This window comes from Pyrus communis, chromosome 12 (assembly GCF_963583255.1).
Source record: "Pyrus communis chromosome 12, drPyrComm1.1, whole genome shotgun sequence".
In the NCBI taxonomy this organism is placed as follows: domain Eukaryota; kingdom Viridiplantae; phylum Streptophyta; class Magnoliopsida; order Rosales; family Rosaceae; genus Pyrus; species Pyrus communis.
Genome location: NC_084814.1, coordinates 22960146 through 22976738, shown reverse-complemented (window position 1 = coordinate 22976738; position 16593 = coordinate 22960146). Strand labels below are relative to the sequence as shown.

General features: G+C 34.9%; 2 protein-coding genes across 2 annotated transcripts; both read right to left on the bottom strand.

Annotated features, from left to right (window-relative positions):
* Nucleotides 1–421: 421 nt before the first annotated feature.
* On the bottom strand, nucleotides 422–2758 carry LOC137709880 (ubiquitin-conjugating enzyme E2 2). Its single transcript, XM_068448859.1, has 6 exons — nucleotides 2620–2758; nucleotides 1881–2022; nucleotides 1713–1738; nucleotides 1289–1378; nucleotides 1096–1184; nucleotides 422–849 (listed from the first exon to the last, which is right to left on the bottom strand). Exons 2-6 carry the CDS (start codon nucleotides 2003–2005, stop codon nucleotides 721–723), a joined length of 459 nt encoding a protein of 152 aa, XP_068304960.1. The 5' UTR covers nucleotides 2006–2022; nucleotides 2620–2758; the 3' UTR covers nucleotides 422–720.
* Nucleotides 2759–4773: 2015 nt separating this feature from the next.
* On the bottom strand, nucleotides 4774–8659 carry LOC137711607 (WRKY transcription factor 72B-like). Its single transcript, XM_068450864.1, has 6 exons — nucleotides 8480–8659; nucleotides 7979–8059; nucleotides 7146–7229; nucleotides 6453–7019; nucleotides 6229–6342; nucleotides 4774–6113 (listed from the first exon to the last, which is right to left on the bottom strand). Exons 1-6 carry the CDS (start codon nucleotides 8606–8608, stop codon nucleotides 5040–5042), a joined length of 2049 nt encoding a protein of 682 aa, XP_068306965.1. The 5' UTR covers nucleotides 8609–8659; the 3' UTR covers nucleotides 4774–5039.
* Nucleotides 8660–16593: the final 7934 nt, after the last annotated feature.

Sequence of the window (16593 nt, the reverse complement as noted above, 5' to 3'; positions counted from 1 at the left end):
GTATAAAATTCCACACTTATTGATTGCATGAGTGATTAAGTGGGGCGTTATTACCACTAAATGCTACAGTTTAGTGGTATTCCTCTTCACTTGTAAGTGAGAGGTTTTAGGTTCGATTATCGTTATAGGCAAATTTGAATCACATTTTTGCTAGCCCATTGTGAGGCTAAGTCCACACCATTTCCTTAATGTAGATAATATCGTTTGTTTATAAAAATTAAAAAAGAAAATAAAAAGTGAGGCGGTATCAATGCTATTAGAGGTGGACTGCAGCCCATCTCTTTGAAACTTCCAACATTTTCTTCCAGTCTAGCTATTCATCTAAAAGTTTGAATCCCCTTCAAGAAGTTTAGATCAGTAGAATATTGCTTACACTATATTTTACATCCTTTAGGTTTAGAGTGATTTCCAACGTCGGCAATGAAATTCAATTTTCTTGCACTCACCATAGATTTTGATAAATACTGAACCAAGTTCTTAACAAACCAATGCAAATTGATACACAACACTATTTTACATGAGCTTCACCAATGTCAACTGGCAAGACATATTCTTAAAAAAGACAAAGCAAATCCTAAGCGTCGTAATTCGGGATGAAAACCTTGAAAATACAGGATAAATGTTGATAAGTTTGCACAATGATTCTCACAGCAGCCATGCTACTCATAAGACCCCTTCGGACAAATTCGGGCAGTCCTACAAGTTCCCCCCCTGACGGGGTTAGTCTGCTGTCCAACTCTGTTCCACGATTTCCCTCACTCTTCGGTTGTACTCACGCTTGTTCTCGCTAAACATGCGAGCAGCTTCTGAATTTGCAGGAGAGTTTGGGTTGGGATCACATAGTAGTGACTGCAATAAACAAATACAAACAGTTAGGATCTTCTCAACGTATAAACCCGTGTTTACATGTGCAGGGTACTACTATAACCTTCTTCCTTGAGACACTAAGGTGCAGAAACAAAATATTAACATCCAAAAGATGATCTCTTAAGCTATATATATGCTTCTTTTCACATGATTACCTGGTTACCTGCTTTGTAGATTCATAAATATAACCAAGGAAATAACAATGCTACACACACAATCAAACCATACCTGGATGGACGTCAGTATAGCTGCCACGTCATATATAGGACTCCACTGATTCTGTAAAATATCCAAACAAATACTTCCATCCGCATAAACTGACCAAATGTGGGAGAATATTGAAGTTATAAACCAGAGGAGAATTGTTTAACGAGTAACACGAAGTAAATGCTCATGTCAGGATATGTGCGCTCCAACTTACTATTTGGATGAAACATCCTAGAAACAAACCGGACTGTTGGTGGTTTGTTTGGATAATCCTCCGTAAACTGAAGAGTCAACTTAAACGTGCCTGTATAGCTCCAAGTAAAGTTCGTTAATGTATATATCAACATAGTTAAGCTTGTTTAACAGAAATATGCATACCATTGTCACATCAATGAGAAAAATGGCACAACCACACAAACAATGGAGGAAATTATCTAATTAATTCATCAAGAAGAAAGCTTAAACTCTGAAAGAAAAACAAAACAGAAATTGTGATTCCACACTGTTAAACTAAAGAATAACGTAAAGTTCTGTACAGGATGTTTGTCTTCATTCCTGAATGTAAAACTGAGAATAGAATATCCCACGTCTGAAACGCATTAACATAATCAAAAGCTTCAGTGCAAGAATTAACTGACCTCCATCCCAAGGAGTATCATCGGGACTGCAATCCAAACCAGACAAGAAACGAGAAATTGCTTATCCAACCGTACTTAAACGTACCGGAAAAATGAAAAATTAATGTTGCAAAATAGAAGAGAAAACAACAGTAGATTTCTTTTATGCACTGCATTTTTCCAACTTACCCAAATATAACAGCATTCCACAACATTATATTGTTATCCTGTGGCGCCCCACTAATCCCTGCAGGCGGGTCCTGTTGCAGCCTCTTGAAGTCTCTCATCAGCCTCTTCCTTGCAGGAGTTGACATCGCTAATTTGCTACCACCTATATATCATCAATCCCATTTAATAAACTGTATTTAAGATTAACCATGCATTGAGCAAAAACCAATTTCATCTTTTTTCCAATGCCAGCCAAAACATCAAAAACCACTTTTCTACACCAAATTGCACACAAAATATACTGGGGCAACTCAATTTGCCCAACGGAAACACATAATTACCAATACAAATACTTTAAACTACGACTTAGATAGCTTCAGCTGAGCTACATATAAACAAATTCAAAGATCAAGACTTGAAATCGAGCTCAAAAACCGGAAATTTCACTTCAATTAAGCAGCTTTTCAGATGTTTACAGCTTAAATATGCATAATAACAAAAAAGAATCATCCTTTCTTCACTACTTGGACACTAACCGAAAAACCCTAATTCATATTATTCAGATTACAGATACACAGGGGACCAAATAGCTAACAAAGCTGGACAATTTGACCCCAGTCCAATACAAAAATTGATTCTTTCTGATTATACATGCGCTACCCGCGTAAAATATCAACAATTCCAAATTAAAATGGAAAACGAATTGAAACGACATAAAATTGAATACAATTTGGGGGAAATTTGGGGAAAATTATCTCACCTGGAGCTCCGAATCTCCAAGAGGTCCCGATCCGAGCAGGCTCAGAATTGGGTTGCTGATGATGGTGATCAAGGAAGGGTTTTGGAGGTGGGTTTGATCAGATCGAAGCCGAAGCCATTAGGTTAGGGGGGAGAGGAACACAGAGCTCCCGTGAGAGAGAGAAAGAGAGAGCGATGGAGTTTCGTTTTGTACTAGCTTTTATCACACCAAATATTTAATTTAATTCTCAAGTGAAGAAGAATTCGGGAATTTTGTGGTGGGGTCGGTCTACTCAGCACTGTCCCCGCCCCACCTGCTAGTTGGCCTTCTCTTTCTTTATCTGCTTTTCTCCTAAAATAGTGGACGGAGGAATATTTTCTCTACCTTTTCTTTTTCATTTTTATGGTTTCTATTTTTATGGGAGGCGGCTAATAGCGTTTACTCTTGTATGTGAAGTTTCTGAGTTCGAATTTTAACAATAATATTGTTGTATAGATAATTGTCAACTATTAATGTATGTAAGATTTATTGGAGAAAAAAAGAAGATGTATTTTAACAATTTTGTTATCAACAATAACACTCGTATATGATTACAAGACCAACAATCAATCGTCGATGTGAATTACATTCATAATAAAGAAAGACAAGTATTAACAATTCATTGTCAAATATCACACTCGTACATAAACAACAATCCCACTAACGTGCATAAGATTCATAGAAAGACATGTGTTTATACTTCGTTAACAACGATTATACTTTTTAATAAATAATTGCCACCTGTCAATACAGGTGAAATTCGTTGTGTGAAAAAAATATATAAACAGTCCATTACCGCTCCTTTTCTAAACCATGATTCATGTGTGGTTTGATCTTTACAAATTATAATCACATTGTATTTGCCAGCTAAAATTTTCATCATCTCCTCTTGCTCCTTTATTGTCTCCTTAAAAGTTCATGAGGTAGCTAAAAAATGATGCAGATTCAGGCAAAGAACTTAAGGTGGCTTGGTTGGGTTTTAATTTAGTCGTTCGATCGCCTCTTTTCCATTTCGCGACTGCTTCATTTCTTGTAGCGGGGCAGAGCGTTTATATACATTTTTTTAATCAAGTTTTAGTAATATATCAGTCCCTCTTAAGGGAAGAGATTCTCATTTTTGAAAAAAATAGGGATTAGTTGTGAGACTCATTTCATATCTAGTTTCAACGATCCGAACCTTCTATTTTGCAAGTTTTAATTCATAGATCACCATGCAAAAATTCAATTCAATCCGAAACTATTTGCATATCTAATTATCACGATGAAATTTTATTGTTTCTTATAGAACAAATGGTTTGTTAATTTCTTAGATGTCTCAAATATTTTCGATTTGGCTAAGGGAGTCCAAATGAATGGATATTTTCTATTGATTATCTCACTCACTCTCTTTCTTACACTGACTTGTTAGCTATTTTGTTTGCAATTTACAATCTTCTTGGATTCCAGCTTTTTACTTTTCTTATAAAAAGCTTTGACCTACTATTTTGCAAGAATGATCTATGAGGTGCAACTTGAAAAAATAGATAGTTTGGATCGTTAAAGTTAGATATGGTGTGATCCCAACAACTAATCCCTATTTTTTTATTAAAAAAAAAAAATTGGGGATCCCTTCTATATAGGAGGCCTTTCCCCTTCTTGCTTGCTAGGCGAATAAAGTTTATACATAATTTGACTATTAATCTCTAGGTTATTTTTACATTTGGAGATATGAAACATCTTTATCCAAGACGTACACCAAAGTGTTAGAGATGTGTTTGGCACGTAAATAAATATAATACACAATTTGTTGTGAATAATGTGGATGACCCACATGAATAATTTGTTACTACTGATTCACATTATTTTCACTATTCGTTTGTGGAAAATTTGTAAAGTGAATAGTGTTCTTTGCTTATAAAATGAATGAGAGATGAAGAAGAGGTTCACAGAAGAGATTGTGAAAGAAGAAAGAGGAAGAGAGAAAAGAGAAGAAGAGGAAGAGAGAAAAGAGAAGAAGAGGAAGAGAGAAAAGAGAGGAACAGGAGAGGGGATAATAGAGAGAGTTATTTTGTACTCTTATTATTCTAAATTATAATGGAAGCACTACCATTGTCCCAATGACGTACTCCAGTCACACTGACTGTAGAGGAACCTCGTAAATTTTGTGTCTTGTTTTATTTATTACACTGCACACACCGTCGATTTTACAACACAATTTAAAATGTAAAAGCTTATGTCAGCTAATCAAATCGTCAATCCTTTCCACGTCCAGGATTAAATACAATTTACAACCCTACCATCACCACTGCTATTTCTTAAATAACACAGACTAAAATACACAAAAAATAAAACTCGGTTTAATTACCTTGTTTGAATTAATTAAATGTTTACAAATAATAAATATTTATTTTTCAATTCATAAACTATAAACTCTTGTGATCTCTAGTATCATCAGGAGATGTAGATGCACTCTTGGGGGCACTTGAAAATGGCAATGAAGGTGGCAGAAACATCAAGCTCCCCGGCTGCGAATTCGGCGGAGTTGTTTTGTTCAAATAGCTTGATGCACATCCAATACTACTACTGTTATTACCTATCTGTGATTGAAGGAATGGTGAAGAAGAAGATGTAGTAGTAGTAGTAGTACTTCCTGGAAAGTGGTCACTCCATTTGAATTTCTGAGCCAAACTGATACTACTGTCTCCACCACCTGCTTGATTAATATGACCTAGGGTTCCAGTAATGCCAGTGGTCCCAACAGTACTGTTGCTGCCAATGATTGATGTGAGCACGGCGGCTAAGGCGGATTGAAAGCTAGGGTCAGATGTGATTGCCTTGGTGGCAGCTGCAATAGAGTCTGGTTGAAATTGATGAGGAACTCCTTGAGGAGGATTAGGGTGAGGGTTGATATTCTTCTGCATGTAATTTTGGTAGATGTTGTTTTGCATGGGCTGCTGCCTGATTCCAAGACTACTTAGTGGCGCACTTTGATTCTTGTTATTGATATTATATGGAGGTAAGTGGGTCCCATAGGAAAGGAGCCCATTCTGACTCCAAGACATGTCGGTGCTGGACTCAGAATTTGATCCAAAGTTGAGGCTTGTGGGAGGGTAAAGTTGATGGGAAGAACTTGATGACGAAGAGAATTTGTTGAAATGGGACATGGAATTGGATGTTGGTGAAGGTTTTGAAGTGAGGTCTAAGATGATTGTTGGGACAGAAGATGAGAGTGAAGAGTTGGGTATGTAGAATCTGGATTTTGAGTTATCAGAAAGATAGAAATTATAACCATGAAGATCGTGCGCAGCGGTAGTACTGGTGGCGGTAGCTGATGGGTTCAAGCAGCCGGAGCTTGATGATGATGAGCCGGATAATAGCATGGAAGCGGCTGCAGAGGTGGTGGAAGCCATTGCTGTGGCTGACATTGGAAGTGGGTGATTGTGATTTCCTTCATAGGTGGTGATTAAGATGGACATGTCCTCTGCACATCTTTGTACCTAAATTAATTGCAAATTAAGAAATTAGCATGCAATATATTTCTGGACACCATATAGTGAATGGCATGTGACAAGTGATGTGTCATCACCGACAGAGTTAGGTGCATGTGTTTACCTGTTTTCTTACTGGACACGAAGGTGCAACGGTGCAACGGTAGTAAGCACGAGGACATGGATTTCCTTTTGCAATTTTTTGCCCATATTTCCTCCATTGGCATCCATCATTCATCTGTGTCCAAGTAAAATTATACTTAGTAAATGAAATCTCATGGCTACATTCCCAATCTTTAGTAAATTTCATTTTTGCATGCACGTATACATATGAACTATTAAACTAACCGTTGGGGTGTCACATCTAGCTCTCACTGAAACCCTAGCTTTCTTGGCTGGGCTCTGTTGCGCAACTTCATCTTCCATACCACTTGGTCTCTCTGTCTTGAGAACTTTTCTTGGTGGCCAAGTCTCACCAGCTTCTTCCTTGGGCACTTCTTCAAGGCTGCTTCCAGGGCTTGGATTGGCCAAGGGCACTTGATTAGTTGTAGCACTTGATTTAGGTGCTTCATATTTGCAGTCTAGCCCCAAAGACAAGCTTTCTCCATCTGACTCATTTTCTACTTTGCCTTGACTAGTGCTAGGGTTTTTATCATTCTTTTGATTCCATTTAGGTTTGCCAGAAAATGATCCGAGGCTGAGTGACACAAGCTCGGATTCCTCATCTTGATCATAATTCTTATTAGTACCTGGAATTGCAATGTCCTTGGACTTGTTTGCTTTTTGTTGAATGTCATATAACTGCATTTGAAGTGTCTGGTACTCCTCCGTTATCTGATCTAAGTACTTCTTCAGCCTTTGGTTTTCTTCTCGAATTTCACCCATTTCGGCTCTTGCAGATTCAAGCTGACAATCCTAAATGTTTGTCAATAAATTCAGAAAAATTAGTGCTCTAGCCTCTGATTTTCTTCATCTGTATATAAATATGCTAATAAACAAAGTGAACATATGCATGGAAGCCTAGGCTAGCTCTCGAAGTACCTGTTCCTTTATACTTGGTGAAGTAGATGCCCCTGAATGATCAGGTTCCGCCGAGGACCCCTTTATATTACTTGTGGTTGATATCTGTTCAATTAAGTACCATACATAGTTATCAAAATTCACCGACGAGTGAAGAACTAATTAAATTAAATTGAAAGATTGAAGAATAATTAAACCTACGGTGTTAGCTACATGTTAAATTATAAGAGTCAGTAATGGTCAACCGAACACCGTTGTTTGGTTCTTTTTTTTTTTTTCTCCGTTACATTAGAGAGTTTCGAACTCTAAATATAGCAACCACTAGGCTAACCCTAATAACTGCACCGTTGCTTGGTTCTTATTACGTGATCATTCCTAATCTTAATCAAAGGTTAATTTTATACTTAAAACAAAAGCATACAACTCTAGACAGCCACTAAATCTGTCATACAACTTCCCTGATTTCAAACCACTAGATTGGCAAAATAGTTCTGGTTTATGTACCGCCCGATTCCAATATTTCACTATCTTCGTTAAATAATGAAAGCAAATTGTGGATGTTGATTGATGGTGTATGTACCCTAATTTCAGGACCTCTAATAATGAAAATTCAAATATAATTAATGTAAATCCAATAACTTGGGGAGAAAAAAATCAAATCAGTGAGAGATATGGATTTAAATCCAATGGATGATTAGAGACATTTATCTACGTTTTATTTACTTGAAATTAAAAGAACTAGAAAAAGGATAATAAAAGAAATCGTGCTCATTAACATTAAAATACGGTTGATTGCAAGAAAAAAAAAAGGGATAATATTTTCTTCATTGTTTGGGTGAACGAGATGGATTTACCTGCTTGCAACTCAAATCTTTTTGTTTAGGTGAAGATGATTTCACTTCATTATTCTCCTGGCATGGCCTTCCATTTCCAACCTGTAACATAGTAATTTTATCCACAGAAGTTCATATTAATAAAAGAATTAATTGTTAATTACACCTACATACAGTTCATGATAAATTAATCCTTTTAACTTAATTTTTTAGCAAAATATGAATTAATTGTAATATTTCCTTCAACGTACCCAACGTACATAAAGTAAAATCAATAACAAATTAATATTGCCCGTGTAAAACCTTTATTATTGAACAAAACTCACACTAAAATATTTTCCTTTAATTTTGTTACGAAATATAAGATCAAAATATAGCTTGTAATCCTTCAAAAATTGCATAAATTAATTCTCTCAAATCACAAACTCAATCTCCATATATATACAAGAATTTATTGAATTCTGATAGATTGGGAAAGAAAATAGGAATTTTAGATGCAATAATATTATTAATTTCACTTACTTTGAGAACAATTTCTTCTTTGTGACCAGCTTCTTGCTCATCTGCAATACTACTAGATTCAAGAACTACTGTCTTCTCTTCACTTTCTGATCCTCCATGGCTATTAGACTTTCCCAAAGCAGCCTCCATAGTTTTCTTCAGTTTTCTCTCCTTTTCCTATCCCTCTTTTGGCTAATTTGATATTCTTGGGGCCTCCTCCATCTTCCTCTTCTTATATAGACAGCATGCAGAATTTGACTCAACCCTTTAAAAGCTTGAAATTATTCAAACTCATATATTAGATGAGATAGCCTATATAATATTATTAATTAAGCTCTTAATTAGTTTATATGACCACGGCACACGAAATGTCAACTGCGCCCGTTCTCCAATTGCAGCAAAAGAAATACACACACCACAACAATATATTTACACTGAAAGATGAAAAATTTAGACTAAGCCATACAACGAGTTAGTCATAATTTAATATCAAACTTTCATTTGAGTTAAATGATGCAACGAGTCTGTGCGACAAGATTGAAACTTAAAGCTCTTACTTAAAAGTCATGATGAATATTACTAAATCATAATGCTAAGTAGTATCACAAACTTTGATTATAATCTTATTATCTTAAAAAAGAAGAAGAATTCAACGTCAACATTTGAGATGACATGCCAGAAAGAAACAAAACCTCGAAGGGCTTGAAGGCTTGCCGCCGCAAAACTCGGTCCCCGCCCAATTCTGCATCGTTGAAGTTTCATACTTTGCAAAACTCACATGGGGATCGGTTCATCATGGTCAAACTTTAATTGGCTAGCTGGGGATTTATTTTCAGGGGTGGGGTATTAGGGTTCTGTATCTACAGAGAAAAATTAAAATTTAGGTCAACGTGTTAATACAGGTATTATGGTCCAGTTCTAAAATTTTGCTTCTTGGATTCATTTGTCCATCAATTTGACCTTATTAACGTAAATACCATGATTCGTTCATGTTGGAATTGGTATTAGAATTAGGTGTAGCTCTCCAAGGTATACCAAAAATTATAGCAAGTTGTATGCGCGCTATATACGTTGAATAATTTTCATAAACGTAAATATATGACATTGTCTATGACAGTCTCGTATTTTAGTACTCCTACCTTATACTACTATATGTGACTGTGTCTATACCTTAGATGAGTCAATGTTTGTGCACAATTTTCAAACGACTAAATGAAACTAGGATTACTTTTCGGTGCATTGTCATTTGACAAATCATGCTGCTAATTTATTTTGAATGACAACTACTAAAAGTTAGTAAATAAAATGGAAAATTTGGTGTTTCAAAACTTAGACAAATTATGGGATTTTTTTATTAGCTAATCCGTTGAAAGTTGAAACCCATTAAATTACTATATTTTCTATTAGCTAATCCTTTGAAAGTTGAAACCCATTAAATTACAGAAGTGGAGTGTCTGCCCTTCCATTTCCATATTCTTTTCATCTCCTTCTATTTGTGTGGTCACAGTTAAACCACGTCAACATTTTATATTTTTATTACTTTTTGTTTTATTATTTCTATAAAAAAATTAATATAAAATGTTGATACGACTTAACCGTGACCATATATCACAGGAGGGTATAAGAAGATTATGGAAATGGAAGGCCAGACAATACACCTTGTTAAATTACTTAGCAAAGCAATACGAAGCATGACATGATGGCTCTTCAACCCAACTGTGCCCAAATTAAATATTCCATATCAAAATACAAGCAGTCCACTTGTAAGCGCAAGACTCGGCCATGAGCAGCCCTTATATCTAAATATATGAGAGATTTTTCAGTGTGATCGGTACACGTGTCACTAAATAAATGGTATGATATGTATGCTAAAATGTTAATAACTTAAAATATAAAATTTCCTACCCACATGGTGTACTACTTGTGTTTCTATCACAACTAAAAATTTCTCCTAAATATATTATATACGGTATATATATCTATCTCTGTACGTATAAAATAACCTTGGGATCAAGAACGTTGACGTCAAATAATTTGTTTAGGCCTTAAACCAAGCTATATATCTATCTCTTCGTACCGACTTTGGAAATAATACAATTTTTTTTTTTTTTTTTTTTTTTTGTTTTTTGTCAAAGGAGATAATAAAACTTGATATGTTAAAATATTACTTGAGTCGATCAGGATGAGAGTTTAATGTGTGCATTTGATCCAAGTGAAATTTGTTTGAGATAAAGACATTTATTTTAACATAGTATTGTGTTCAAGTTTTTCTCTTTAACAATAAGTATTGTGTTTAAGTTTTTCTCTCTTCCACAACATCGTTGGCTTCAAAATTTATTTAAAAAAAAATTAGTCTCTCTATTATTACCTATATTTAAACCTAATTTGTTACTAATTAAGTTATGAAACTCTTGATAATACCACAAGAATCACGCTTAATTTTCAATTAGATTGGTTAGACCACCTTTAAAGGTCCAAGTTTTTAGATAGAACTAGGAATAGAGCGCGAAACGCACAAAAAAAAAAAAATTTGTTTATTCACTTAGGCTTTTCGTCAAACACTTGATCAGCGATATATCGAGAGAATTTGTCAAGTGTTGTTCATGCAACCTGTAGATATATGCATTAATAAGTATTACATCAAACACTTGGTGTAAGGGGACCCGTACAAAACATTCAGAGGGTCATCAGAAGACCTTCGCATATATATTTTCTGAACTTTGAATGGTCTTAGAATCATCTAGGTCCCAATGTGCATCCACCTCTGGTCTTTATATATGAATGGTACGGATGATCTTCCCTACTTTAGAATTGGTCATGCATATTAATAAACATCAGATCGATATATATATTTGAGTTAACTTAGCTTTCAATTACCTGCTGTAGCTAGTTTAGTTTAGAATATTAACATCCCAATAGGTCAATGGCCTCTATACCTTATTCACGCTTCTAATTTGATCCGGGATAAGCATTATTTTAATTTAAATTTTGTTTCATTTAAAATTTTTAATATGTATTTTAGGCTTTTAAGTTTCCATAAGATAATACATAATTAATTCAAGACAACTCAATTACAGTCATATATACATACATACATATATATATATATATATGCATCGAGAATTCATATTCAAGAAGTCTTCGCAATTTTTTGTTCGTTTTGGTGACCAAAGCGCCCTCACTTTGAAACTTCTGCTAGATTCTTGGCTGTATATTAAGATAAATACTAGTGGATTATTATATAAGCAGGGTCAACTATTGTGATCAAAGTATTACTTGGGATTTGGGTTTCTGTTTTAAGCGCATTTCAAATAATTATTAATTGAAACCCTATTTAAAGGTGAGTTTATCATGCAATTGCATATTACTTTTTTCGTGTACGTTGGATTCAAACTTTAAGATTTCTTTTAACACTGTGAAGAATTATTAGGGTTTAAAAGCTTGGAGCAAGTACTTAAGTAATTTTGCAAGTGACTATGTACCACAATGGTGGAAATGAGTTGAGTCTTTGCATAACGGTGTGGGTTCGAACCATGTCGTTAGCTAATCTAACAAAAATCTATCGTTTGACAAAAAAAAAACCTAAGTAACTTTCATTCTGTTCAGATAACTTGAATTGATCCTCATTAATAAATAATTTTACCTTATTAACTTCATGAAAAATATTATTCAATTAATCGGTAAAGGTTATAGATCGAGAAAGCCCGGAAGAGCATAGGCAAAGATTAAATGGTAGATTATAGCGGTACTGTTTATGCTAATCATGTTATTAATCATGTAGATTATTATTGCCTTCTAACTAAATTAACATGCTTTATGTGGTATTTAATTAATCATGGTTGATTTTACTCGTTTTCGGATAATTAAAGACTCTAATTAGTCAACAAATTATTTAGATGACAGAGATATGAGTACATGAACCAACCACCCAAATAACTAAATAATAATGCATGCTTATATATGTTTACGGATCGTAATTATATATTATGTTTTCTATTAGAGTCAATTGTTCAAGAGCTTCTCACTTTATATTGTTTTGTTTAAAGTGGAATCTAGCAAGATAAAAAAAAAGGATATAGAAGTTGGTGGTATAAGCTCTCAAATGTCAATGGGTGTCTCCGTATTCATTTTTTTTTTTCAAAGGGTGGTATTATCCAAACACTTTTTTTTTTTTTTTTATATTCTACACAACTTATGTTAATTTTTATCTTTTGTTCTTCTTCAATTTATTTGATTCAACGGTCGAAAAATTAAAAAATGCAAGAGGAAAGTAAAAAGGTGTATGGATAGCATCACCATTTTTCAATATGAACATCATACATGAAAGGGACCCTCTCCGGATGATGGGAAAGGGATTCTCTTCGGATCCCTTTCAACTAATCTTTCTCATCAAACAATTCGGACCTTAAAATTTGATCCAACTGTTAAAATTTTCATAACTTTTAGAGCGGACCCCTGTTTGTAGCCATTGGATCAAATTTCAAAAGTCCGGATTGTTTGATGAGAATGATCAGGTGGAAGGGATCGGAGAGAATCCCTTTCCCATCATACATATTTACGCAAGACCCATCGATCCCAATTTAAAGAACTATTTCTTTCTGCGTGGATAAAAAAACGTTTCAATAAAAAATGTTCAAAAGGTTGATCGAACATCCGAGACTTGAAGAATAAACATGTCTCGCTGATAACATTTTCTCTTTAAGATCGATCATCCATACAGTTTGAAGTGCAAGGTTCCTTACCTTTCAAATATATATAAGATTTACCTTCTCAACACTTCTGCTTTTATGTGAAGTTTTTTGGGACTAATACATGGATAATACATATTCGGTGATGTGAGTCATTGAACTCAACAAGTTATTTAACGTTCTATGATACTATAGAGAAAATTAATATTCTACTATAAAATCATTTGATAATATATGAGCAGCAGCTCAACTTTTTAAAAATACATGTGAAGTCTCTGTATTTCTTGATGTGAGCGATTCAGCTTAATTGCTTAGCACTTGTATAATTATGGGGTGTGATATCCATACACCCCATTTTACTTCTCACACACTTTTTTAATTTTCGGTCGTCGGATCAAATAAATTGAAGAAGATCAAGGGACATAAATTATCAAGAGGTGTGTGAGAAGTAAAATGGGGTGTGTGGATAGCACACCCCATAATTAATCCCTTGATGGGCACGTTCAAACTTTAGGCCAAGTTTGGCAGCTCAGACAGTACTGACTATTTCAGTCGGATAAGATAAATAGTCATCGGATAGTACTGACTAAATTAGTCGGACATTTGGTGCAATATCAGACTAATAACCGCATTATTTATACTATGTTCACGATAATGTGCTGGATTATAGAACTTGAAACTACAATTGATGATTAATGGAAATGCTGCTAAACATCACAGGTTAAAAAATCAACAAAATTAAAACTATTAATTTAGTTTTTTTTTCTCTCAATTATCAAATGCAAATTTCAATCCAACCCAATGAAACTCAATTGTGAGAGAATTGTTGAGGAAGTACACCAAGCCAGTGAGAATAGCAAACATGGATCGCAATTCTAGAAGTTCAGCTCCACTCCTAGGTCCCCGACTCGATTACAGTTGTCTAAATGTTGCAGAGGGAATTGGATTGGACAAATAGATAGGAATAAAGACGTAAAATTTTAATATCATTCAACGAAATTGTTCATAATTTTCGTCATCCAGCCAAGACCAAAATTGGGGAAAACGAAAAGGGGTTGGGTTTGGGCGGAGCAGATAGAGAAGAAGAAGAAATTTGCAGGTGGGGTTGGACGGCAAAATTGGGGAAAACGAAAAGGATTGGATTTCAGTGGAACAAATAGAGAAGAAGAAGAGATTTGCAGGTGGGATTAGATAGCAAAATTGGGGAAAACGAAAGCTCTTGGGTTTGGGCGGAACAAAGAGAGAAGAAGAAATTTGCAGGGGGGTTGGATAGAGAAATTGGGGAAAACAAAGATGGGTTGGTTTTGGCAGGAGCAGGGAGGGGATGAGGAGGAGGAGAAGAAGACACAGGGCGTAATGCGAGAATGGAAGGAGAGAGTGGAGGAAGCGAAACTACCCGACTAATAAATACAAAGGATTTTGGGAGGATAATTTAGCGGGGCGTACACCGTATAAAACGTGTGGGCCCAGTTTAATTAATCCGGGTACTATTTAGTACAAAATTACACCAAACACCTTCATTCGTACTATTTATCCTATCTGATGTGTTATACGGGCTGTCAAACGAGGCCTTACATGACCATGGTACGTCTAGAATTCGTCACCAAATATAAGAAGAAAAAGCATTAAATGGAACCAATGAGGAAAAATGCTAAGACCGTCGATAGAGGTGACTGCAGACCATTGACCATGGCTTGAACCTTCATACGATGACTCGTAAGTCTCAAGGAGCCTTCTATTGAACATATATTGTCACTTCAAAATTAATACAAAATGTTAAGCCAACATAGGCACATAAATACATTCCACGGACCAAATTGTTTTTCTTTTTAACCCATCCTAGGGCATGACATATCACAAGCTTCTTGAGGACTTACCAAGGCGGTCTTAGTCCATTTCATGATTTTTACAAGTCGCTCACCAAGATGGATTACATATATTATGTTTTCTATTATGATTTTATGGATCTTAATTATATATTATGTTTTCTATTAGGTCAATTGTTCAAGAGTTTCTCACTTTATATTGTTTTGTTTAAAGTGGAATCTAGCAAGAAAAAAAAATAAAAAAAGGATATAGAAGTAGGCGGTAAAAGCTCTCAAATGTCAATGGGTGTCTCCGTTTTCATTTTTTTTCAAAGGGTGGTATTATCTAAATACTTTTTTTTTTTAATATTCTACCCAACTTCCGTTAATTTTTATCTTTTGTTCTTGTTTAATTTATTTGATTCAATGGCTGAAAAATTAAAAAAGGCACGTGAAAAGTAAAAAGGTGTATGGATAGCACCACCATTTTTCAATATGAACATCATACAGGAAAGGGATCATTTTCACCTAATCCTTCTCATCAAACAATCCGGACACTTAAAATTTGATCGAACTGCTAAAATTATTATAAATTTTAGAGCAGACCCCTGTTTGTAGTCATTGGATCAAATTTCAAAATCCCGGATTGTTTGATGAAAATGATTAGGTGGAAGGGATCCGGAAAAAATCCCTTTCCCATCATACATATTTACGCAAGACCCATCGATCCCATAATTTAAAGAACTATTTCTTTCTGCGTGGATAAAAAACGTTTCAATAAAAAATGTTCAAAAGGTTGATCGAACATCCAAGACTTGAAGAATAAACATGTCTCGCTGACAACATTTTCTCTTCAAGATCGATCATCCCTACAGTTCGAAGGAAGTGCAAGGTTCCTTACCTTTCAAGTATATATGAGATTTACATTCTCAACACTTCTGCTTTTATGTGAAGTATTTTGGGACTAACACATAGATAACACATATTCGGTGATGTGAGTCATTGAACTCAAAACGTTAGTTAGCGTTCTATGATACATTAGAATAAATTAATATTCTACTATAAAATCATTTGATAATATATGAGAAGCAGCTCAACTTTTAAAAAATACATGTGACGTCTCTGTATTTCTTGATGTGAGCGATTCACGCTTAATTTTTTAGCGCTTGTATAATTATGGGGTGTGATATCCACACACCCCATTTTACTTCTTACAAACCTTTTTAATTTGCCGCCGTCGGATTGGATGAATTGAAGAAGATCAACTGACAGAAATTATCAAAGGGTGCGTGAGAAGTAAAATGGAATGTGTGGATAACACACCCCGTAATTAATCCGTTGATGGACACATTCAAACTTTACATGACTATGGTACGTCTAGAAGCCGTCACCAAATATAAGAAGAAAAAGCCTTAAATGGAACCAATGAGGAAAAATGCTAAGACCGTCGATAGAGGTGACTGGCTCGAACCTTCATACGATGACTCGCAAGTCTCAAGGAACCTTCTATTGAACATATATTGTCACTTCAAAATTAGTACAAAATGTTAAGCCAACATAGGCACATAAATGCATTCCACGGACCAAATTGTTTTTCTTTTTAACCCATCGCAGGGCAAGACATATCACAAGCTTCTTGAGG